Raw genomic sequence first — 26,112 nt, 5'->3', positions numbered from 1 at the left:
TATTAGATTCCACGTATCAGATAACGCTCACAGTTGAACTGTAGATCTGAAAACAACAAATGCTAATACCTCTTTCCCAAAGTCCACAAACCAGACTGCCCTCGTAGGCCCATTGTTCCTGCCCCACTGAACTCAATTTCTCCTACCTTGACCTCATCCTCTCTCCACTTATCCGGACCATGCTCACTTACATCCGCGATTGCTCTGATGCCCTCCACCATATTGACAATTTCCAGTTCTTTGGACCTAATAGCTTCCTGTTCACAATGGATGTCCAATCCCTCTTTACCTCCATTTCCCACCAGGATGGTCTGAGAACTCTTGGCTTCTTCCCCAACCAGAGGTCTGAACAATTCCCATCCAACACCACTCTCCTTTGCTTGGCTGAATTTGTTCTCTCACTGAACAATTTCTCCTTTAATTCATCTCACTTCTGCCAAGTCAAAGGAGTGGCTTTGGGCACCTGCCTTGATCCCAGTTATGCGTGGCTCATTATGGGGTATGTGGAACAATCCTTGTTCCAGTCTTACACTGGCCCCCTTCCACAACTCTTTTCTCAGTACATCAGTGCTGCTTCATCCTCCCACCAGGACTTTGAAAAGTTTGTTTATTTTTCCTTCAATTTCCACCCCTCTATATCTTCCTCCATCCAACTATCATCCATTTCCAACACTTCTTTCCTTTCCTTGACCTCTCTGTCTCCATTTCGGGGAATAAACTGTCCACTGTCATCCACGACAAAGCCACTGATTCCCATAGCTACCTTCACTACAGCTCATCACACCCCATGCCCTGCAAGGACTCCATTCCACTCTCCCAATTCCTTCACCAACATCATTTCTGTTCGGCCGATGCCACCTTACCAAACAGCGTTGCTGACGTGGCTTACTTCTTCCATGACTGTGGCTTCCCACCCACTGTGGTTGACAGAGCCCTCAACTGCATCCGACCTATCATCTGTGCTTCCATTTTTGCCCCTTCCCATCATTTACAACAGTGTGATTGGGTTCCCCTTGTCCTCACTTTTCATCCCAATAGCCTCCGCATTCAAAGGATCATTCTCTGCCATTTCAGACAACTCCAGCAGAACACATCAGCAAATACATCTTCCTCTCAGTCCCCCGTCTGCATTTTGCAGGGATCGTTCCCTCCAGGACACCTTAGTCCACTCCAACATCAACAACTCCCTCCCCATGGTACCTTCCCATGTAACCACAGAAGGTGCAACACCTGCCCCTTTACCTCCTCCCTGCTTAACATCCAAGGGCCTAAACAGTCTTTCCAGCTGAAGCAGCATTTCACCTGTACCTCCTCCAGTTTTGTGTATTGTATTTGCTGCATCTAATGTGGCCTACTCTACATTGGAGAAACCAAATGCAGGTTGGGTGACCACTTTGCAGAACATCTCTGGTCTGTGCGCAAACAGGACCCCAACCTTCCCGTAGCCGGTCATTTTCACACAGGGTCCTGCTCGCACGCCCACATGTCTGTCCTCACTGTTCCAGTGAATCATAGCCCACACTGGAGGAACAATGTCTCATCTTCAGACTAGGCACTTTACAGCCTTCTGGACTTCATACTGAGTTCAACACTTCCGAATTCTGAACCATTTCTTCTTTTTCTTTTAGCTTGTTAAATTCTGTTATCATGCCCTCTCTCCTCTCCCCCCATCCCAATGGGACTGTCTGTCCTTTCAAGTCTGAAAGGAGACACATCACTGTTCTGCTATTCTCACATTCTGATCACTTAATCTGAATATCAACGTCATTTCTCCACTTGCACCCAACACTGCCCCCACTCCCCGCCTCCCAAACTAAAGCATAAATAATGTCCCTTTCACACTTCACTTCAGCTCTGATGAAGAGTCATATACAGTGTAGACTCAAAACATTAGCTTACTGTCTCTCCATGGATGCTGTCTGACCCATTGAGAGCTCCAGCATTTGTTATTTTCGGTACAGATTCCAGCAACTGCAGTAATTTCCTCCTGAACTGTAGATCTTCCTGCCTTGAGTGTGCTTTCATGGTTGCAGTTTGTGAGTAAGACCTTACAGCATGGACAGGGGATGAAGGGATAACCTACCCCTGTATTTTGACTTAAATCAGCAATTTTTTGTTTGATAGGATGCAAAGGGATAAGTGTCAAAGATAGTTAAATGAATTTAAGGTGAAGATCAGCTATAAGCTGAATCTTAACTTTTTTGTCTAAGTCCGAGTTGTGTTGGATTTCTTTAAGGGTTTGTTACTGTGAGGTCGAGCAAGTTCACTTACCTAATCTTAGCAAACTTGCCACATTAATTATCTACTATACCTCTATGGCATCTCTCATTTGATTTCTGCCCATTTTACCATGCGTCGTTCCTACAACAACCCACCACTCAGTAGATATTCTATTATTCACTAGTATCCTTCGCACCCTTGCCATCTTTAAAAGTCCTTTGAGCACCCTAGTGCTGTCAGTCTGGTGCTACCTGGCCCAGTTCTCATTATTTTTGGATTAGATTAGATTCCCTACAGTATGGAAACAGGCCTTTCGGCCCAACAAGTCCACACCGACCCTCCGAAGAACAACCCACCTACACCCATTCCCCTACACCTAACACTATGGGCAATTTAGCATGGCCAATTCACATAACCTGCACATCTTTGGACTGTGGGAGGAAACCGGAGCACCCGGAAGAAACCCACGCAGACACAGGGAGAATGCACAAACTCCACACAGACAGTTGCCCGAGGCGGGAATTGAACCCGGGTCCCTGACGCTGTGAGGCAGCAGTGCTAACCACTGATTTTTACAATGCAAACCGGGGCAAGTCAGCACCTCAGTGTGTGGGCAAGTACTTGGAAGCCCTGCTGGACAGACTGAAACTGGGATAGGACCTCCTCTTCCTCCAGGACCAGGACTGGAGACCATGACACGAGATCATGCCAATCTAGTATAAGGTTGTCACCCAGCTCAGAGCAGAATCAGCCATCAGGAGGAATACACACCAATACAGGAAGGAGGATATTGGCCTTCTCCACTCCACTAGCCTAAATGCCACCATCTTCTCCTTGATATATGTCATTTACTCTATCTCTGCTACTGCATCCACCTCTCATCAAGGCTTATGCTCTATCACTATCACTATTGCCTGCCACATCTTCCTCATGCTCTCTCATCCAACCCAATCCCGACACCACTGATCCTGTATACCCCTGTGCTGCTTACTCACTTGCTCAGGACACTTCCTCACCTGCACCAAAACAAACAGCCAGACATTTTAATTTCCCTTAACACTAGATTTTGTCTCATTCTGGAAGGAAAACAGCCCATAGTTCAGCAGAAAAATTCAGGATGTGAGGTATGCTGCCTGTCATTTTGCTCTTCACCCCTTAAGAGGAAAGGTTCCTAACTGTGACTGCCCCAAACAAGGCCTGATTTTGGAAGTTGCCAGTAACATTATAAGCTGGGACCCCCTCAGTGAAGGCTACCCCTCTCTTGACTTGACTAGGGTCTGCTGACAACTATGACTGGCTTCCTGTCTTTTTATCTGCACTAAATAGTAAGTCAAGACAGCAGTAATATGTGCCTAATATTTTTGGCTGAGGGGGTAAAGTGCCAAAGTCAAGGCAATCCAGAGCATGGCTGCAGTGAGCATCCAGATAGACTGAGAGTGAGTGAGTGCTATGTCAGCAAGCAACATACCCAGAGATGCAGCCAGGTTCAGTCCATGAGCTGGGTGCATGTTCCTGATTGCAAAGTGTCCCTGCAGCAGCATTACAATGATAGTTGTCATTGCAGCCTAAAAGTGAATCGGAGATGTATCAGGTAGGGTTCTTAAAGGCTGGCATTTATTGGATGTCAATGTATGTGGATGTGGAGTGCACATGATCGATGTGCATGGAGTGTGCCTTCAATGTTGGTGTCCAGTTTCCAGTACAGAGACCATTCAGAACAGGTAGCAAGCTGAATTTACAAGGTGCTTGCTCTGGTTTCCTTATCGGTACATCCCATGTACAGGTTGTTTGGTAAGCTTGGTAAGATAGGAGGCTGAATATTAATGAGGTGAGTTGTAAATAACAATAACGAGCATCAAGGGAAACATCATCCTTATATCCAGTATGCCCCACCCTATCAGAATCTTTTATGCTTCAGTGAAACCCCTCTTATTTACTAAACAGCAGTGAAAATAGCTTAAGTTGACCAAATTTTACCTCAGATGACAAAACTGCCATTCTAGGAACCAGCTTTATGAATCTTCATTGCAGTTCAAATATGGCAAGTATATCTTTTTCTTATGTTGGGTTACCGAAGCTGCAATCAATACTTCAGGTGTGGTCTCACCAATAGTCTGAACAGCTGCAGTAAAACTTCTTTGTTGTGGTACTCGAACCCTTTTGCAAGGAGGTCAGAATAATAATTGCCTTCCCAACTGCTTACTGGATCTGCATGCTTGCTTTCAGTGATCGATGAACATTAACACCCAGGTTCCTTTGATAGTCAACATTTACCAATCTACAACTAATTAAATAATACTGTAATTCTGTTTTTCCTTGCTGAAGTGGGCAACTTCACACCTGCACAACTGGAGGTCATTAACACAGACTTAGGATCACTCTTTAATAACCTCACTTTATCCAAGAAAAATTTGGGACCAAAATCATAGACTGTACAAACTGTTACATAAGAGATCCCAAGTACCTGATTGTTTATACCTGGTGGAGATTATGTGAAACCACCCTTGAGTGACACCATGTACTGAGTTACAATGAACAGTGTGCAACATGTACACAAACATGGGCGCTGTTCTGAATGAAATGAGCCCCCAGCAACGAATTGCTCAGGCTTCATCACAGACACAGACAAATGAAGGTTGTATTCCATGTAGTTCACTAACCCATTATGCAACCATACAGCATTACCACTCCTGAAAGGGTGAACAGCAGTCCTTTATACAGATTTACAAAATGTATCTTGTAAGAAGGAAGTGGAAAATCAATTTTATCAAATGTATGTCAGGCAAAATAATTACGTTAATTGATTTTAGTCAGCTAGATCTTTGGAGGGTAGCTAATGTAACCCTTCTAATTAAAAGGAGAGTTAGAGAGAAAAATCAGGAATTATAAACCAGTCAGCCTGATGTCAGTAGTGGTGAAAATACTAGAGTCCAATATAAAAGATTTAATAACAGAATACTTGAAAAACAGTGACAGGATTGGACAAACAGCATAGATTTACAAAAGGGAAATCATGCTTGTCAAATTGATTGGAATTCTTCAAAGATTTAACTAATAGAGTTGATGAGAGGGAGCCAGTGGATGTGGTTTAATTAGATTGTCAGAAGGTGATCAACAATGTCTCACATAAGGGGTTAATGTATAAAATCATAATGCATGGGATTTGGGGTAGTGATTTGATATGAATAGAAAACTGGTTGACAGACAGGAAACACAATAGGAATAAACAGGTCTTTTTCCAAATGACAGACAATGACAAATGGAGCATCACAGGGATCAATGCTAGGACCCCAACTATTCATAATATAAGTTAATTGGAGAAGGAACTAAATGTAATATCCCCAAATTTGCAGAGTACACAAAGCTGTGGAGGAGCGTAAGCTGTGAGAAGGGTACAGAGATGCGTTAGTATGACTTAGACAAACTGAATGAGTGGGCAAATGAATGACAGATGCAGAATAAGGTGGATGAATGTGAGGTTATCTGCTTCAGTAACAAAACAAGTTGGTAGATTATTATCTAAATGGCTGTAAATAGAGAGAGGGGAATGCACAATGAAACCTGGGTGTTCTTGTACGCCTGTTGCTGAAGGTAAGCATGAAGATGCAGCAGATGGTAACGAAAGAAAATAATATAAACGCCTTCATAGCGAGAGGATTCGAGCACAGGAGCAGGGATGTCTTGCTGCAATTAAACAAGGCCTTGGTGAGACCACACTTGGAATACTGCATGCAGAGCTGGTTGTCTTATCTGAGAAAAGGAACTCTTATTGTGTAGTGGAGGTTTACAAGACTGACTGGGAGATGCGCCCAATTTAAAAATCAAAGTAGGCTATATTTATTTAAGATGGCTGTCCAATTCAGTACTTCAATGATACTAGAAAAATAACAACAGTCACTATTACAGCAAACCAGGCTAAAAGAATACCTCTGTAATTTTTGTCAAGCAAGCTGCGTCACAACATCCACAAGTATACCTTGCAAACTTCCATTACTTTTCGTGAAAAAGTCTGTCTTGTCTCTGAAGGCCAAAGGATCAACATGACTGATTCTTGTAATATCCTTATGGATGCTTTGTGGCATAAAAATTCAGGACAATGTTAGTATTCATGTCAGTGCTAGTGTGGGATTGACCGGGGACAATTTCATTTTGCAATAACCATTAGAACTTGCTGGTTCTGGAGGATTTCTGTCCACATACTTTAGGTTATTCTTTTATTTATTAACTTTTCACAGCCACCTTGAATTACAGGCTTTCTTAACAGACAGAGCTTCATATATCATTGAATTTAAACAGAATTGTTGAAGTCTTTCTGTTAGGGCCAAAAGTGGGAGGCTATCCTTTGGCTGACAGAGAAAATAGAAGTCGAGAGTGTGGTGCTGGAAAAGCATGACAGGTCAGGCAGCATCCGAGGAGCAGGAGAATCGACATTTCGAGGAAAAGCCTTCATCAGGAATGAGGCTGCAAGACAAGGGGGTGGAGAGATAAACGGGAGGTAGGTGGGCTGGGGGGGAAGGTAGCTGGAGTGCGATAGGTAGATAGTCGGAGAGGAGGGTGGAGTGGATAGATGGGAAGGAAGATGGACAGGTAGGACTGGTCATGAGGGTGGTGCTGAGTTGGAAGGTTGGAACTGGGATAAGGTGGGGAGAGGGAAATGAGGAAACTGGTGAAATCCATATTGATGCCATGTGGTTGGAGGGTCCCAAGGCGGAAGATGAGGCGTTCTTCCTCCAGGGATTGGGTGGTTAGGGAGTGGCGATGGAAGAGGCCCAGGCCCTGCATGTCCTTGGCGGAGTGGGAGGGGTAGTTGTGGAAATGTTCTCTGAAGCGCTCTGCAAGTAGGTGTCTTGTCTCCCCAGTGTAGAGGAGACTGCATTGGGAACAACGGATACAGTAAATGACATGTGTGGAAGTACAGGTGAAACTGATGGATGTGGAAGGCTCCTTCTTCCCCTTTCTGGACCTCTCCATCTCCATCAACGGTGATTGACACAACACTGACATCTTCTACAAACCCATCGCCTCCCACCCTGCTTCCTGTAAAAATGCTATCCCTTATTCCCAATCCCTCTGCCTCTGCCACATCTGCCCCCAGGAGGACCAGTTCTACCACAGAACACACCAGATGGCCTCCTTCTTTAAAGACCACAATTACCCCTCCCATGTGGTTGATGATGCGCTCCAGCGCATCTCATCCACTTTCTGCACTTTCGTCCTCAAACCCCATCCCTTCAACTGCAACAAGGACAGAACCCCCCCCACCCCTAGTTCTCACCTTCCACCCCATCAAGCCTCTATATACGTTGTATCATCCTCTGCCATTTCTGCCACCTATAAATGGACCCTACCACCACAGATATATTTTCCTCCCCACCTCTATCCATTTCCATGAAGACCATTTCCTCTGCAACTCCCTTGTCAGGTCCATGCCCCCCACCAGCCCACCCTCCCCTCCCAGCATTTTCCTGCCACTGCAGGAATTACAAAACTTGTGCCCACATCTCCCCCCCCCCCCCCCCTTACCTCTGTCCAAGGCCCCAAAGGAGCCTTCTATATCCATCAGAGTTTTACCTGCACTTCCACACTGTATCTGTTGCTCCTGATGCAGTCTCCTCTACATTGGGGAGACAGGACGCCAACTTGTAGAGTGCTCAGAGAACATCTCCAGGACACTCATACCAACCAATCCCACTGCCCCATGGCTGAACACTTCATCTTCCCCTCCCACTTTGCCAAGGACATTCAGGTCCTGAGCCTTCTCCATCGCCATCCCAAACCACCTGATGCCTGGAGGAACACTTCATCTTCTACCTCAGGATCCTTCAACCACACAGCATTAATGTGGATTTCACCAGTTTCCTCATTTCCCCTCCCCACACCTTATCCCAGTTCCAACCTTCCAATTTGGCACCGCCCTCATGATCAGTCCTACCTGTCCATCTTCCTTCCCACCTATCCACTCCACTCTCCTCTCCAACCTATCACTACTACCTTCTCCTCTTTCTATCTATTGCACTCTCAGCTACCTTCCCCCAGCCCCATCTTTGTCCCATTTATCTCTCCACCCCCTCAGCTCACAGCCTCATTCCTGATGAAGGGCTTTTGCCCAAAATGTTGATTCTTCTGCTCCTCAGATGCTGCCTGACTTGCTGTGCTTTTCCACACTCTTGACTCTAATCACCAGCATCCGCAGTCCTCACTTTCGCCTGGAGAAAACAGGAAGCACATCTCTGGCTGAAGCCAATTAAGCAACTGCAATCAAGGCTCTTGTCCCTGTTAAGGATGCTGGCCCATCCCCTAAAGATGTCAGCCATTTAGAAAGTGGTAGTTCATTGGCCTCACTGCTAGTGGTGGCCAGTGCTGAGGCCACCATTGTTGAGAAGGTGCATCAATGGTTGAGTTGCCTTTGAAAAGAGTTAAGTAGGGTTGGGGACATTTGGGATTAGGGGTGAGTTATGTGGTGTTGAGTGCTTGAAGCACGGACAACATTGGTGATGAGGGGACAGCTATTGCCACTATGGGGCCACTCTGAGACCATGAAATGCCCAAAAGAACAACCTTATCCTTAAGACTACTGGGAAGCTGCCATTGTTCCCTGAGCCATCTTTCAATGAGGTGGCAGGACTCTACCCAGAGCTTGCAAAGGAAAGGAATCAGTCCTTAATACCACTTAAGTGACACTCCTGGCCTCCAGACACCAATCTGCTATCATATAAAATAACACATATAAATAAAATTACATGTTGTTTGCTATCCTACTGCCTAAAACATCAAAACCTGGTAAAATTATGGATGCTTTTTCAAGTAGTTGTTGATCCAAAGGGATTAATCAAAATTTGAAGGAAGATCTTCCAGCAACGGAGAGTGATAAAAATGAATGCTCTGAAATAATCAGCCAGATTAGTTTATGTGGCAGCAAATTGTTGACAGTACAATGTGCCTCTTTTTTTCACACGTGCTGCCCGTAGATTTCCATTTCTGAAAGCCCATCATTGCATCTACTTCTTGTTTCATTTTCATAAATGGATTTATATACTGTGGGATGAATTTTCAAACAATTATCTCAACTGATATTAAAAGTATTACTTCTTTCTAATACATATTAAATGATAAATTAAAAGCTGTTGTATTTACCTAGGAAAAGATACAATGTGGTGAATCTTTAGCCGTTTACTTACATATGTTCTAGTTTTGTCATGGGCTTAAACATTCGGCTTTCTATGTTTGCAATTTCTATTCCTTCAATACCGCTGTTAAAGCAAAATGGGAAAACAACTTCAAGTTATGTAGTAGCTAGATCCCAAATTTTAAAACAGCAAAAAACCCAAAGAACTGATTTTTTTTAAATCATGATATTCGAATCTTTTCTTAAATAAAAAAAAATGCATTACAAATACAAATTTTTCAGAAATAGTCAAATCTCAGACACAAATATGGTATTTTTTTGCCTTCAAATTGAAGCAAAATAATTCCAAGCAGTTTTTTTCTTGTTTAATCTTATACACAATTTTGTTCATGTAGTGAAGTCAAGCCAAACTATATAAAATTATATAACCGAGCTGTATCATATAGTGTACAAGATTTTATTTTGTTCTGCAAAACATCAGTTCATATTCATCTAGATTGTGCAATTAACTTACAGAGATTGAAGTTGGCTAAGGGCATCAAACTGATCAGGGTGAATAAACTTGAGGGGATTGTTAGATATATTCCTGAAAGAGATTAATGGTAATTTTTGTTATCAAAATGAAAAATGTAAATTATAGCAAATACTAATACATAAATTATAATAACATTAATTAGTTTTACTTACAATTTTATCAATAATTTTGCATTTTTGAAAAGATGTTTGGGTAGTTCCTGAATCTTGTTTGATGATATTTCCCTGAGAAAAATACAAAATGAATGTTAATTGAAATGTAAACCAGAAATTGGAACTGCTGTGTTGACGGGAAAGAACCTGTTTTATTTTTTGAACTTGAAGGAAGAGTAGAACTGAATGATCTTTTAATGATTACCCAAGGGCTTGCAACTTTTAGGAGAAGCTGGATTGGATACTTTTTTGAGTGATGCTAGTGCCAGGTGCCTTTGGGAAAGAAAGAAACTGGCCAGAAGCAGCTTTTGGATTTTCCATAACAATTTATCTCAGAACTGAGAGGAGAGAGAGCAGTTGGATTCTTAGACCTTCAAAAACCTGTAAGCAAGCCAAATCTCATACTCTTTCACGCTCTCTTGCTCTCTTCCCTTGAGTGGAAGAAATAACATTCAAACTCTCTGCAAAGGAAGAAACTTTATGGGCTGATTTGGAATCTTTGAATGTAGACATCGTGAGATTGGGCATGGAATAAGAAAAATTGATAAGGATTAACTGGACAGATACCAGCTTTCTCATTCTGTAAAATAAGTTGGCATTGGAAGCAGCTAAAATATCCTGCTGATAGAGGACATATCTCTAATTGATTCACAAGAATTACCAAAGGCAATGGCCATAGAATTGACAAAGAAGATAAAGTGGAATATCCTGCAAAAGCTATATTGGCAGGACTAATTTAAAATATTTGCACAGCATTTGGGATTAGTGAAAATTTAAGCGACACCAGGATCTGAATCTTGTTATTTTTGGATAAGTCTACATTGTGTCGAATTTTCTGGACGATTTCTTGCCTAGACGTCTAGCAAGCTTTCATCTCCATCTCATCAAAGTTGCCTCATTAATTACCTACCATACCCCGAATGACATCTCTCATGTCTGGTTTCTGCTCCAGTTTAGCATGTAACCTCCCAGAATAATTCACCACTCAGCAGTTGTCCACCAAAAGACCAACATCTCTTGTGCTTGTGCCATCTTTAAAAGGCCACTGTTATGGACCAGACCAAACCAAATATATTAAGAACATAGTCTATACCCTAAACTTTTCTTATTTTAAAGATAAGTATAAGGCATTGTGTTCCAGATGCAATTTGATTGGTCAAACTACTGGGCTTGAAACAAAACAAAAACTATAATTTAAATATAGACAAGATAAAAATAAAAGAAAAGAATTGGCTTAACTATAAGTCTATCAAAATAATATATATATTAGCTACTACCAATTAACTGTTCCAGTATGGTAACATCCCATAGACACAACCTTGGCAAAGGCAAATTCAGTAAAATAGAATGTCTCAAGTGCAATTCTAGCAGGAAGAGAACCCTAGCTTTTAGCTGTAACAGAGAGAAATAACAACTTTTACATCCAGCTTCAAGATCCCAGCAACTGTTACTGAAGGCTAAAACCCAATATAATCCTGGTTCTGTGGGACCTTGACCCCACTCAATTGCTTCTATTGTTTCAACTTAAAAAAACAACTCAAGGCCTCACAAAATGTTTAATTTATTGGCTCTGGAGCAGACTACTCGTCACTTCTGTCTCAACTTCTCTTCATTCTTCAACCAGAATAAAGTACACCTCTTAAAGCCATATATCAACACGTTGAATGCACGCTAGGAAATCTATTGAACCTAATCAAAACAGCTGGAGTTCACCGGTCTCTTTAGTTTCTCAGCTGGATGATTTGACTAGATTCTGCATAAACTATGAAAAGTAAATACAGTAATCAAAACAGATTTGTACCCATCTTCTCAGCCAGAAGATTATGTTGATAGAGTTGGCACTACCTCATTCCTTCCTAAAACAAATTTATTGAAGGGTGTAGACAAGTTCCATTAATAATATGAGCTAAAGATGTATTAGCTTTTGTTGCTCTAAATAGGTTTTGATCAACTGAATCATCTAATTTGAGTTTCAAAACACCCCAGCTACATTCCAAAGATTTGATTAAAGAGAACTTGAAGTGCAGGTTCATAGCTCCTTGAAAGTGATGTCGCAAGTAGATAGGATAGTGAAGATGGCATTTGATATGCTTTCCTTTATTGGTCAGAGTATTGAGTACAGGAGTTGGGAGGTCATGTTGCGACTGGACAGGACATTGGTTAGGCCACTGTTGGAATATTGCGTGAATGAAACTTGAAAGGGTCAGAAAAGATTTACAAGGACGTTGCCAGGGTTGGAGGATTTGAGCTTTAGGGAGAGGTTGAATAGGCTAGGGCTGTTTTCCCTGCAGCGTCGAAGGCTGAGGGGCATGGATAGGATAAATAGACAAAGTCTTTTCCCTGGGTGGGTGTCCAGAACTAAAGGGCATAGGTTTAGAGTGAGTGGGGAGAGATATAAAAGAGACCTAAGGGGCAACCTTTTCACGCAGAAGGTAGTACGTGTATGGAATGAGCTGCCAGAGGAAGTGGTAGAAGCTAGTACAATTACAACATTTAAAAGGCATCTGGATGGGTATATGAATAGGAAAGGTTTGGAGGGATATTGGCCAGGTGCTGGCAGGTGGGACTAGATTGGGATGGGATATCTTGTCCACATAGATGAGTTGGAACGAAGGGTCTGTTTCTGTGCTGTACATCTCTATGACTCTATGTTGTAACTAGTGTGCCTAATTTTGTAGTTTATTTAAGCAATCTCTTGATCTATGCAACATCACCTGGGAAGAATATGTAGAATGGGCTGCCAGAGGAAGTGGTGGAGGCTAGTGCAATTGCAACATTTAAAAGGCATCTGGCTGGGTATACAAACAGGAACAGTTTGGAGGGATATGGTCTGGGTGCTGACAAGTGGGACTAGATTGGGTTGGGATATCTGGTCAGCATGGACAAGTTGGACCAAAGGGTCTGTTTCCGTCCTGTATATCTCTATAACTCTATGACTTACTTAAGTAGTTGGTTAATTGACTTAGTAATACATCTTGCCAAAAATGAGTTCAAGAAAGTGACGGTAATTTGGTCTTGAAATTAAGTCTTGAAAGGTGAGAATATTTTGATGGAGCATGTCAATTCAAACTCATAATATGGAAATTGTTCATAATGAAAGAATAATGTAACTGCAGATGTATTATCAAGAATGTAATGATAGGGGAATAGATTGAAAATTTGAGAAGAAAAGATGATAAGAAATAGTACAAGTGCTGAATAAAGAAAAAGTGAGGGTGAATGAATTTTTTCTTGTGTGTTTTATTGTGTTTAGAAAAGCACTCCAGACAGACATAGAGAGAGAGAGAGAGAGAAAGAAAACAAGAAACTTAATTTCCCTATTAATTGCCTGTAGGGGGAGGTTGTCTTTTCCAGTAGCCCTGCAAATCAGAATATCATTGAAAAGAATCCCATAGATCCTGTATTGACAGTTTATTCAAACATCTGTGATGGTACAGTCCTACTTACTCATGGGGTCCCTGAGATTTCCTTATCTGTCCCTCAGCAGCCTTATGCTGCAACAAGTGCTGAAGCACTTTTCTGACCTACAAAAACAGAAATTCCCCTGCCAGAAATAGTGCCTCCAGCACAATGAGGATGACCCTCATTGCATGATGATCCATGTCCAAGGGCAAGATGTCCTAATCATGCACCTTTTTTAAAAAAAAATCTTCTTATACTTGTGGTACATATATTGTGGTACAGTGTCGTGCTGGATGTCGGAGGAGCAGGAAAGATGACTCCACAATTATTTCCTATGCATAGGTTCAGAACTTTAAAATGCTAGGATGTTTGAAAAGTGATCCAAGTTCAGCACGGAAAACAAAGTGACATTAAATCCTTTATTTTTCACAATGGTACCCAATTTTTTTTAATGTGTGATGCTGTATCCACTAAATGCTGTGAATTAACAAAGGAAACAGTCTTGCAAGCATTCAAAATGTTTATGAAATAGATTGTACTTCAAAATCAATCAAGTATCTGAACTGTTTTAAGGTGAACATTTTGAGATGAAATGGTAGACTTTGTAGCAATAGCAGTAACTGCATTAACTACACCTTGACCTATTTTCTCATGATTGTGCTAAATTGGCCTATTTACAAACCATAAATCAGGTGACACTTAGGTCAGAGATGGAAATGAGAGAAAATAACATTTTTCATGTAATGCATGTAGTTTTGCCTTATAACTGCCAATTCAGCTATTCCTGATTATTTTGTCCTTCCTTTGTCTTATTACAGGGCTTTCCAAAGTGGGGATCAGGACCCCATGGCATTGCAAACTTTGATGTGGAAATGGCCAAACTGATTTCCCTACTTTCACAGGCTCACCGGTGGTCTTCTCCTCCTCCACCCACCACTCCACCAGTGCTCACTGACAGGTCATAACATGAAAATGTTTGGGCAGCAATGCCTCAATACAAGGTAAATCACTTTACTGTTGGGAAAAAAGTATTTTTATATCTTTGGTAAGTAAGAAGCATTCTGGCATTATCACTAAATATAAAGGCTAGGTACATTTAATAATGTATCAAATGTTTAGGAACTGTTCAAAAAGCAAAATTGCATAGGTGATATCAGGAAATATGCAAACTTACAGTTCTATCAAGCTGTGTAATGGAGCAAATGTCTTTTCAGAAACTGTAATAATTTCATTCTGCTGAATGTATCTGTCAACAAAAAAAAGGTCACAACTATATTTTAACTAATTCAAATTGATATGTTTATCTTTAAACTCAATTGTTTCCTTCAGTTCTGTGTCAAAAAGTAAGAGTGGATCACTGCTGAAGTTCAAATTCTCCTGTTTAGGGAGGGCAGTCAGGCATTAGTGTGCCTTCAAACCCAAGTGGCAACTTTCAGGCCTCCTACCCTGCATTGGTAGTACAGTGTGCCTGGCGATATATTTCCTCAGACAGGTGAACAGTATCAATTTTGTCATGCAGCTCACGTTTGTAGATTAATCCTGTCTTCATAATGCATTGCTAGACTTGTCTGTCTTTTACCAGGATCTGATCTGAGTTTGCATCATAATCACCTCATACCAGAGGAGCTCTTTCCCCCGTCAGCAGTAATACCTATCACGAAAGAACTACTGCTCAAGAATCCGCAGGAATTTACCAGTAACTTTAGCTGGCTACTGAGGAAAGGGCGCAGATTGTGGATGAGCAGACTTGGGGTCATGCTGAATGTCGGAGGGGCAGGAAGGGTGACTCCATAGAAACTTGCCTGGCAGCTGTTGGCTTGTAATAGAAAAAGGGAACCTGGAATACCTCAGCAGGTCTGACAGTATCTGTGGAGAAAGAAACATGGTTCACAGAACACTGGAGTAGAAGAGTCATATTAGACTGGAAATGTTAATTCTGTTTTATTCTCCACAGATGCTGCCAGGGCTGCTAGGTTTCTCCAGCACTTTCTGTTTTTATTTCAGATTTCCAGCATCCATAGAATTTTGTTTTTATTAAAGTGCTAGTTTAAATCCAGTGTGCAATTATCAAGAGACTTAAAACAGTAGTGATCACAACTGTGGGCTCTTGTGGTGTTGAGGGCGTGGAATGGACATCCGTTTGAGCTGACCCCTGTTCAGCTGGAATTTCGCATTGGTCTTGGGTCCTGAACTCTCCCTCAAGACCAGAATTTGAGCTATCTTGAGAAATTCTCGCTGTGTCCTTCAGGTTTCTGCAAAGGAGTTTCTGGATGGGCTGCTGCTACATGATATATGTAAAATTCAATGGGTTATATTCAAAGGCACAAATTTGTACTTTTGAAACATAATCCTCAAAACAGCAGATAGTTTTCCATCAAATCAACACCCTTTTGTTATAAAGGTAGAGTTTACGTGATTAAGTCAGTATAAAACTGAATTATGAATGGACAGAACTGCAGAACACAATGCCAGAAGCACTGGTTAAAAATCCCATCTATTACCAATGTAGTAAAGATAATTTAATTGTCCAGTCAAAGGCTATGATAGTAAACTTTCAAATATTTGCATTTCTCTGTTAACGCAGCAACAATGTGAATGAATGAACTTACTTATTGTGGATTTTTCCCACTGTTTTTTATCTTACAACAGATTTATCTGCCTAAAATACTTACAGTACAATCAGTTTATCACATCCCAGGAAAGTTGAGTAATTTAAGGACTTGATACGATTACTGTCAAAGTCTCTAAAAAAGTTGGAAACAAAACAAATTTGAGCATAGCTAAAATAGGATTAATTGGATTGCAATAACTGTTGAGAAAATAAAGTAAATATGTGAAAGATCTGAAAACACAAGTTACATCAGAAAGAAAAATACTAACTTTCTAAATAAGTAGAAATTGTATTCACTCACAGCCAATGCACATTTGGGATTTCAGCACATATTGTTTTCTTTGGCAGATTTTCCAGTATATTGTTAACCATCGATCTAAAGCAAAACAGATTTACTACAGTATTTGCAGAAATATGATGTAGCAAAAGAACACAACTACAAATGAAGAAGGTAATTGTTTATTGGCTTGAAATAACTAATATTGATATTATTAAATTGTTAATATTAATTCTGCAACCTTCAATTTTCTACCTCCATATGCAAGGAACCTACCCTGTTTTCATTAGCTGCTTGTAATGCTTGAAAAATGTCCTAACACAATTTTGGATCAGATGTCTCTGAAGCTCCCTTTGGGTAAGGAATATTTGTCTGTGAAATTGGCTCAAATCACATTCATTTTCTACTCATGAGTGGGACACACCAAGCCATAATTTCTGCTCCAAATCTTTCTAGTGACTGAGAAACATAGAACATAGAACAGTACAGCACAATACAGGCTCTTTGGCCCTTGATGTTGTGCTCACCTTTTATCCTTCTCTAAGATCAGACTAACCTACATAACCTTCATTGTACTATCTTCCTTGTGCCTATCCAAGAGTTGCTTAAATGTCCCTAATATATCTGACTGTACAATCACTGCTGGCAGTGCATTCCATGCACCCACCACTCTCTGTGTAAAGAACCTACCTCTGACATCGTCCTTATACCTTGCTCTAATCACCTTAAAATTATGCCCCCTTGTGATAGCCACTTCCATCCACTCTATCTACGCCTCTCATCATCTTGTACACCTCTATCAAGTCACCTTTCATCCTTCTTCACTCCAATGAGAAAAACCCTAGTTCCTTCAACCATTCTTCATAAGACATACCCTCCAGTACAAGCAGCATCCTGGTAAATCTCCTCTGAACCCTCTCTAAAGCTTCCACATCCTCCCTATAATGAGGTGACCAGAACGGAACACAATATTCTAAGTGTGGTCTAACCAGGGCTCGACAGAGCTGCAGCATAACCTCGCGGCTCTTAAACTCAAACCCCCCCCCCCCCCCCACTAATGAAAACCATATGTCAACCCGATCAACTTGGGTGACACCTTTGAGGGATCTATGGACATGGACCCAAGATCCCTTTGTTCCTCCACACTGCCAAGAATCCTGCCTTTAATCCTGTATTCTGCATTCAAATTCAACCTTCCAAAGTGAATCACTTCACAGTTTTCCAGGTTGAACTCCATCTGCCACGTTTCAGCCCAATTCTGCATCCTATCAATGTCCCGTTGCAAACTACAACAGTCCTCCACACTATCTACCACTCCACCAATGTTCGTGTTATTGGCAAACTTATTAACCCACCCTTCCACTTCCTCATTCAAGTTATTTATAAAAATCACAAAGAGCGGAAGTCCCAGAACCGATCCCTGCTGAAAACCACTGGTCACCAAGCTACCTGGCTGAATACTTTCCATCTGCCATTAACCTTTGTCTTCTAAGGGTCAGCCAATTCTGTATCCAGATTGCCAGATTTCCCTGTATCCTATACATCCTTACTTTCTGAATGAGCCTACCAAGGGGAACTTATCAAACGCCTTGCTAAAATTCATGAGCACCACATCCACTGGTCTATCTTCATCAATGTGGTTTGTCACATCCTCAAAGAATTCAATAAGGTTTGTGAAGCTTGACCTGCCTTCACAAAGCCATGTTGACTATCTCTAATTAAGCTATGTTTTCCAAGTAATCAAAAATCCCGTCGGTCAGAATTCTCTCTAATACGTTACCCAACCACAGACATGAAACTGGCTAGTCTGTTATTCCCAGGTTTATCTCTATTACCATTCTTGAACTAGGGAATAACATTTTCCACCCTCCAATCATCTGGCACTACTCCAGTGGGCACAAAGATCATCACCAAAGGCATGGCAACCTCTTCTCTCCCTTCCTATAGAATCCTAGGGTATATCCTATCTGGCCCAGAGGACTTATCTATCTATGATTTCCAAAATTTTCAGCATATCCTCTTACTTAACATCAACCTGTTTCAGCATATCAGTCTGTTTCATGTTGTCCTCAGCAACACCAAGGTCCCTCTCAGTAGGGAATACTGAAGTAAAGTATTCATTTGGACCTTCCCTACATCCTCCAATTCCAGGCATGAGTTCCCTTAACTATTCCTGATCGGCCCCACCCTCACTCTGGCCATCCTCTTGTTCCTCACACGCCTTGGGGTTTTCCTTAATCCTACTCATCATTACTTTTTCATGATCCCTTCTAGATCTCTTAAGTCCATTCTTCAGTTCCTTCTAGGCTATCTTGTAACCCTCTAGAGCCCTGTCAGATCCTTGCCTCCTCAACTGTAAGTAAGCTTCCTTCTTCCTCTTGACAAGATGTTCCACATCCTTTGTCACCCAAGGTTCTTTCAACCTACCATCCCTTCCTTGCTTCAGTGGGACAAACCTGCCCAGCACTATTAGCAAGTGCTTCCTAAACAACCTCCACATTTCTGTTGTGCATTTTCGTGAGAACATCTGCTCCCAATTTAGGTGCCCCAGTTCCTGCCCAATAGCATTGTAATGCCCCCTCCCTTAATTAAATACTTTCCCATACTGTCTGCTCCTATCCCACTCCATGCTTATAGTAAAGGTCAGGGTGTTGTGATCCGACACCTGGCCTGGTTCTTTGCCAAGCATCAAATCCAATATGGCCTCCCCTCTAGTTGGCCTATCTACATATTGAGTCAGGAACCGTTTTTGGACACAGCTGACAAAAACTGCTCCATCCAAACTATTTGAACTAAAGTGGTTTCAATCAATATTGGGAAGATAAAGTCACCCATGACAACAGCCCTGTTACTTCTGTACCTTTCTAAAATCTGCTTCCCAATCTGCTCCTCATGTCTCTATTACTATTGTGGGGTCTGTAAAAAAGTCCAAATAAAGTGACTGTTTCTGATTTCCACCCATAATGACTCAGTAGACAAATCTTCCTCAACAACCTCCCTTTCTACAGGTGTGATATTATCCCTGATTAGCAATGCCACTCCTCCGCCTCTTTTACACCCCCCCCCCCACCACCCCCACCCACCCACCCCCCCCCCCCCCCCCCCCCCCACCATTCCATTTGAAACAGCTAAACTCTGGAACATCCAACAACCATTCCTGCCCCTGTGATATCCCAAGTCAACCATAATGGCCACTATATCATAGTTCCAAGTACTGATCCATGCTCTAAGTTCATCATCCTTAATGCTGATACTTCTTGCATTAAAATAGACACACTTCAATGCATCCCACTGACAGCAGCTTTTCCCTATCAAGTGCCTTTCCCTCCTCACAGACTCTCTGCACGCTGTGTCTGACTGTTCATTACATACTCCATCATTTGATCCGTAGCTCCGGTTCCCACACCCCTGCCAATCTAGTTTAAACCCTCCCGAAGAGCTCTAGCAAACCTCCCAAAGGAGTTGATACAAGTAAGAAAAGTACTTGAAAGAGCATGGATACATGATTAAATGTAAACAATTTAGAAAAGGTTTATCACAAATTCATCAACTATATATCAAGGATTGGCAAAATAATAAAATTGATTCTTTGTTTGAAAGTAAGACTATATTCGGGAAGGTATGTGGACATATCTGACCTGTAGCACTGCTGCTCTGTACTGTCTACAGATTTATGTGAATATATCACATCCTGTCTTGTTTTGGATAGCAGTTTTAAGATTTCCACCTTTAAAAGTATATGCACACCACAACAGTTCTGAGACTGGAGAAGTGATATTCACAAATGAAGCAAAGGCCATGAGAACAGGGATAGTATTACAGACCAGGTTAGTTGATGGTCAAAGGACAAAAGGATAAAGGGATGTAAGAACAAGACAAATAAATGGAATTAAGGCTACTGCTGACATGGAGGATAAATACTACTTCAGATTCATGATTCGGAGATGCCGGTGTTGGACTGGGGTGTACAAAGTTAAAAATCACAGTTAAAAATCACACAACACCAGGTTATAGTCCAACAGGTTTAATTGGAAGCACACTAACTTTCGGAGCGACGCTTCTTCATCAGGTGATTGTGGAGGGCTTGATCGTAACACAGAATTTATAGCAAAAATTTGCAGTGTGATGTAACTGAAATTATACATTATCAATTCTTCAATGTATAATTTCAGTTACATCACACTGCAAATTTTTGCTATAAATTCTGTGTTACGATCGAGCCCTCCACAATCACCTGATGAAGGAGCGTCGCTCCGAAAGCTAGTGTGCTTCCAATTAAACCTGTTGGACTATAACCTGGTGTTGTGTGATTTTTAACTTCAGATTCATGATGTGATTTCAAGGTAATTTTATGCAGTTACATTGTGCTTTCTTCCAATAACGTGAAGGACTTATATCTTCAGCTTAAATGTTATGCTACCCACATTAGTTTTATGACCAGGGCAAATTGTTAAGTTGTAAATTTCTCCACTGTCAGTTTTTCTAGTTTTGAAGTTTGACATGTGAGGACTACACCTGCAGGTTAATTTTGATGTTTTAAAAATCCTTTTTGGGCATTTTGTGGGTTGTAACAGGAATGAAATGGATAAGACGCAACAGGGACAAAACAAATTAGTTGTTGAATGCACAAATTTCAAATCACTGACTATTGGCCTCAAATGTGAATTTCTAAGGTAGGTTTGATTGGAGGAAAATGGTATTGCTGAATCTCAGATGATACTGTTCTCCCTGCTCATGTTTGCAAAAGTAAGCAGAAGAGAGAAAACTGGATCAATTGTTTGATGGCATGTTTGAATATTTATTTGGTAGGTACAGTATTATGTAGATTATTTCAAGGCAAGATAAAATATTCCAAAAGAATAAGCAAGATGACTCATCGGTGGCAGTGAGCTCAATGAATTTTTGTGTGAGCAATACATTTTCTATAATGCATTCTGCATCATATCCTATACATCAGAGAAATGTGAAAATAAATCAGCCTTATTTAGAACAATGGCATCAGTAAATTAGTTGTAAACATTTGAATACCTTTTCGACCACTAAAATATGAACGGCAGTAAATTGACATCATAAAGAGAACCCGCTGAATATTTACAAAATTGTAAGTGAAAGAAATGAACTTACAAAATCAACAAAGACTTCAGTCCAATAAAAAATGATGGTGATATTTTTGATATAAAGTTGTCATCAAGAAATCTGAAAGAATAATTACAGTATTTCAAGTAAGAAACACAAAATACGCAAGACTTAGGTTGAAAGATTTTGCTTTTGAGACTATAACTTCAAGTTTTCCCTCTCTGAAGGTGAGAAGCGGCAGTGAAAAGGGGACATAATGAGATGAGCTGGTCCTGACTGAAACTCGCTCCCTTCTCTCTTTACATCATTTAAGTGCTGAATAAGCAGGTTCATTGGGACTCTTTTTATTCACAAGTCATTAAAGTTCTTAACTGGTCGATTCAAGGCCCCTTAAGTTCCTTGATCTGCCACTTTTCCAAACACTGGCCTCTCCAGCAATGGTGAAATGTTACCCAAATGAGAAAACCAGGATGAACTATCTTCTGGTTGAAGGGGTGGTAGCCAAACCCCAGTCCTTGTCTCTGAGCCCTGACTCCTGTCTCCCTACCCCATTCCAAGAAGATACAAATGATTCTTTTTCTCACTGCTGGATCCTCCAAGGTGTAGTCCTCAATCAGCAGAACTTATGACCAAAATGCTTCCTACCTCTGATTGGCCAGCAGCTGCTAGTGACCCAAATGCAGTGTCAAGGGCTATGATAAGGCTGTCACGCTGCCTGTCATCTCTTAATGGAGCTGACTGATGGATTATCAGGTGGTTTTGTCACCATCTAACATTTTCGCTCCCATACTTCGAAAACATATTGGAAAATCAGATTCAAATTGCATGGGCAGGGGTGTTAGGGGCCCATCAATTAATCAAATTTCAGACACCATTAAAGGTTATGGAAGAGATAGAATCTATGAAGATCTGCTCTTCCAATGAGACACTCTGTCTTTTTCATACTTCTCCAATCACATGTTCTCTCTCCCCACTCTTGCTGCTCCTCAAGATATAAACAATGACTACAGGAGCAGCAAAAGCAGGAGGGAATCGGTTGTCATGTTAATAAGAACAATTTAATAATTAATTGCTGGGATTGATTAACGCACTGGGTTAATTTATTGGGAACAGTAAAACATGTTATAATTTATGAAGCAGGCATTTACAGCAACTGCCTGATTTCTATGTGTGCAGTTTGCAAACTCAAAGCAGACTAATAACCAGGCAGAGCTACAACATTGTATATATGGAGTCCTTAAAGGTGAATTATTTTAAAGGCAGGGTATACAAACAACATCTGTCTCCTTTCCAAAAGAAAGTTTAGCTATTTACAAGTGTACAATAATTTTTGTGTATTTTTAATTGAATTCTGAAATGAGAAAAAAACTGTCTTAAAAGCCAAGGATTGGTGTAGGATTGCTACATATTTCAATGCCGTGACATCCTCAGCGCTCCAGCTCTTTGACACCACCCCCCTCACCTCCACCCAAGGCCCCAAACATTCCTTCCAGTTGAAACAAATGTTCACCTGCCTCTCTTCCACCTGCCTCTGTGGTCTTCTCGACATCGGGAAAACCGAACATAAACTTTAGGGAATGGTTCACCAAGCATCTCAAGTCCTGAAGAAACGTCATACCTAAAATGTCGATTTCTCCACCTCCTGATGCTGCCTGGCTTGTTGTGTTTAGATTTAGATTAGATTACAATGTGGAAACAGGCCCTTCGGCCCAACAAGCCCACACCGACCCGCCGAAGCGAAACCCACACATACCCCTACATTTACCCCTTACCTAACACTACAGGCAATTTAGTATGGCCAATTCACCTGACCCTGCACATCTTTGGATGGTGGGAGGAAACCGGAGCATCCAGAGGAAACCCACGCAGACACGGGGAGAACGTGCAAACTCCACACAGTCAGTCGCCTGAGGCGGGAATTGAACCCGGGTCTCTGGCGCTGTGAGGCAGCAGTGCTAACCACTGTGCCACCGTGTTCTTTCAGCCTCCTGCCTGTTTACATGTTGTTGAAAGCCAGTAACCTGACATTCATTGTATGCAGCATTTGTACAGCTGCGCGTTCAAGCTGCGTGTTCTTTTTGCAAATCAGTTGGAGTCAAGGAGTTGTATCCAAATGCTGCTCTGGTTGGCAACACGTAGAAGAATGTATGTGCATGCAAGGGGTGTTTATAAGGGGATTTTATTTAGTGGGGTTAAATACTGACAGTTCCTAATTATTTACCCATAGTTAGAGTAGACTTACTTGTAATAAATAGTAATGTTTAGTAAAGTACAGAAACCTACTCATGGTTTCTTAAACCTGGAGCTTCGAAGACAGGTAATTTGGGAACTCTGCATATTTTTGTAAAAAAATTTAACTTTTGTGATGACTCTAGGAATACTATTTTATTTCTACTGTGCTACTCCAATGAATAATGACACAAGGAGCCTCCATTCTGGATGTAATTTGCTGATATATCCTGATGTCATGGTGGTGATTATCCATCGTTCCTATTTATATTTGGAAGCTTGTAGATGATGCAACAGGACTGGAAACTAGTTGGGAAACTAGAACACAATTGATGTGTCCTCAGTTCTGTCTCACCACTGTGCTGTTATGTGTGGTGATCACATAGGATCTCAGTTCTGAGCATATTCTTGTCCCTTTGTCTGGTTGAAATGTGCCTTCTGTGGGTTCCTGAATGTGAACTTGTCCCATTAGTAGTTTTGACAACTTTGTAAAAAATTTTAATGATGCACAATGGTCATTTTCTGTTGCAATTTTATGAGCTGCTCTCAAGTTTCAAAAAGCATATTTTGGGCATGAGTTGGTAAATTGGTACACACTGCCAAATATGAGTCATGACAGTGATAGAATGAGTGCACACTCAGAGGTATTGCTCTCAAATATAACATTGGAATGTGTAGAGCGTGCTTGATCTGTCTACATTTGAGGATTAAGTAATTGACTGTGTGAATAGTTACACACTAGACTTGGGGTAACACTGAAAAAAAGTAATGCGGTCAATATCCCATTTATTATGTATGTCTTGGAATGACTTACCAGTAAATTATGGCCCATTTTCCATTATGTTTGGAATAAAATGAACAGATTCAATCTGAACAATATGCCACTATAATAAGCTAAAATTGAGATTTTAGTGTGTATGTGACAGTATGTTGAACAAATTGTGCAATTAATGATTGATGGGGTACTTAGTAATCAACGATGACAATGTAGTTATTTCCATGAACATGAAAAAGGTTGGATGCAATTTTGAACCAAGGATAGGCAGTGATCTCTTTGCATTTATGTGGCATATGCTCTTGGCATATCCTTTAACTAAACTCACAATCAAATCCTTGGAACTTTTTCAGAAAATGCTTCGTGGTCAATGATTTTCATTAAATCATAGCCAGTTATTTGTGGTTAGTTTCTATCATAAATCTTTTGCCAAATATATAGGTATGTAAAAACAGGCCTCTGAAATCTAAAGCTAATAGACAAAATGTTATAGGGCTCTGAGCAATGTGGACTATGAGGAGATTTGTGGCAAAATTATGTGAGCAATACAATGAGCCAATCTTGATATCAGGAGCATCTCACTTTATTTTTTATGGTGTTGGCGAAAGGTGAAGTGAGTTTCTCATGTGGAAATGGTGAGTTGCCAAATGGGAATTACTGCCTATTAAATGCCTTGTTAATAGGCAACTTACCTCAATAATAGGCGGTAGGAGAAGTGCTAAATGAATATTTTTCGGCAGTATTCACATTGGAAAAAGACAATATTGTCAATTGAGAATACTGAGACACAGGCTACTAGACCAGATGGGATTCAGGTTCACAAGGAGGAGGTATTAGCAATTCTGGAAAGTGTGAAAATAGATAAGTTCCCTGGGCCAGATGGGATTTATCCTAAGATTCTCTGGGAAGCTACGGAGGAGATTGCAGAGCCTTTGGCTTTGATTTTTATGTCATCATTGTCTATTGGAATAGTGCCAAAAGACTAGAGGATAGCAAATGTTGTCCCCTTGTTCAAGAAGGGGAGTAGAGACAACCCTGGTAATTAGAGACCAGTGAGCCTTACTCTGGCTGTGGGTAAAGTATTGGGAAAGGTTATAAGAGATAAGATTTGTAATAAATTAGAAAGGAATAAGTTGATCGGTTTTGTGAAGGGTAGGTCGTGCCTCACAAACCTTACTGAGTTCTTTCAGAAGGTGACCTAACAGGTGGATGAGGATAAAGCGGTTGGTGTGGCATTTATGGATTTCAGTAAGACAATTGATAGCGTTCCCCATGATAGGTTATTGCACAAAATACGGAGGAATGGGATTGAGGGTTATTTAGCGGTTTGGATCAGAAATTGGTTAGCTGAAAGACAGAGGCTAGTGGTTGATGGGAAATGTTTATCCTGGAGTTTAGTTACTAATGGGGTACTGCAAGGATCTGTTTTGGGTCCGCTGCTGTTTGTCATTTTTATAAATGACCTGGATGAGAGCGTAGAAGGATGGGTTAGTAAATTTACAGTTGACACTCTAGTTGGTGGAGTTGTGGAGAGTGCTGAAGGATGTTGCAGGTTGCTGAGGGACATAGGTAAGCTGCAGAGCTGGGCTGAGAGGTGGCAAATGGAGTTTAATATGGAAAAGCGTGAGGTAATTCACTTTGGAAGAAGCAACAGAAATAAAGAGTGTTGGGCTAATGGTAAGATTCTTGGCAATGTAGATAAGCAGAGA

The 26,112-nt window shown here is 41.1% G+C and overlaps 1 protein-coding gene and 1 long non-coding RNA gene across 4 annotated transcripts in view; one reads left to right on the top strand and one right to left on the bottom strand.

The window, feature by feature from the left end:
• The window catches only part of LOC122550791 (relaxin receptor 1-like), a 159,039-nt gene that overhangs the window by 39,887 nt on the left and 93,040 nt on the right, over window positions 1–26,112 (bottom strand). For all 3 annotated transcript variants that reach the window (XR_015757451.1, XM_043692054.2, XM_043692055.2), the window contains exons 8-14: window positions 21,448–21,519; window positions 16,348–16,422; window positions 16,108–16,179; window positions 14,610–14,681; window positions 10,034–10,105; window positions 9,861–9,932; window positions 9,399–9,470 (exon numbers count right to left, since the gene is read on the bottom strand). Coding sequence is in view for 2 of the 3 variants with exons in the window: in XM_043692054.2 (XP_043547989.1) it covers window positions 9,399–9,470; window positions 9,861–9,932; window positions 10,034–10,105; window positions 14,610–14,681; window positions 16,108–16,179; window positions 16,348–16,422; window positions 21,448–21,519 (507 nt within the window). In the remaining variant the exon portion in view is untranslated. The remainder of the gene's footprint in view (window positions 1–9,398; window positions 9,471–9,860; window positions 9,933–10,033; window positions 10,106–14,609; window positions 14,682–16,107; window positions 16,180–16,347; window positions 16,423–21,447; window positions 21,520–26,112) is intronic.
• LOC148149811 (uncharacterized) overlaps window positions 1–26,112 on the top strand; it is a 90,062-nt gene that overhangs the window by 28,881 nt on the left and 35,069 nt on the right. The window contains exons 3-4 of the long non-coding RNA XR_015757452.1: window positions 14,254–14,436; window positions 16,395–16,497. This is a non-coding gene — a long non-coding RNA (uncharacterized LOC148149811). The remainder of the gene's footprint in view (window positions 1–14,253; window positions 14,437–16,394; window positions 16,498–26,112) is intronic.

This window comes from Chiloscyllium plagiosum, unplaced genomic scaffold (genome assembly GCF_037043375.1).
Source record: "Chiloscyllium plagiosum isolate Xiang-an unplaced genomic scaffold, Cpla_swu_hap1 HiC_scaffold_6, whole genome shotgun sequence".
NCBI lineage: Eukaryota > Metazoa > Chordata > Chondrichthyes > Orectolobiformes > Hemiscylliidae > Chiloscyllium > Chiloscyllium plagiosum.
This window is presented reverse-complemented; position numbering and strand designations above follow the sequence as displayed.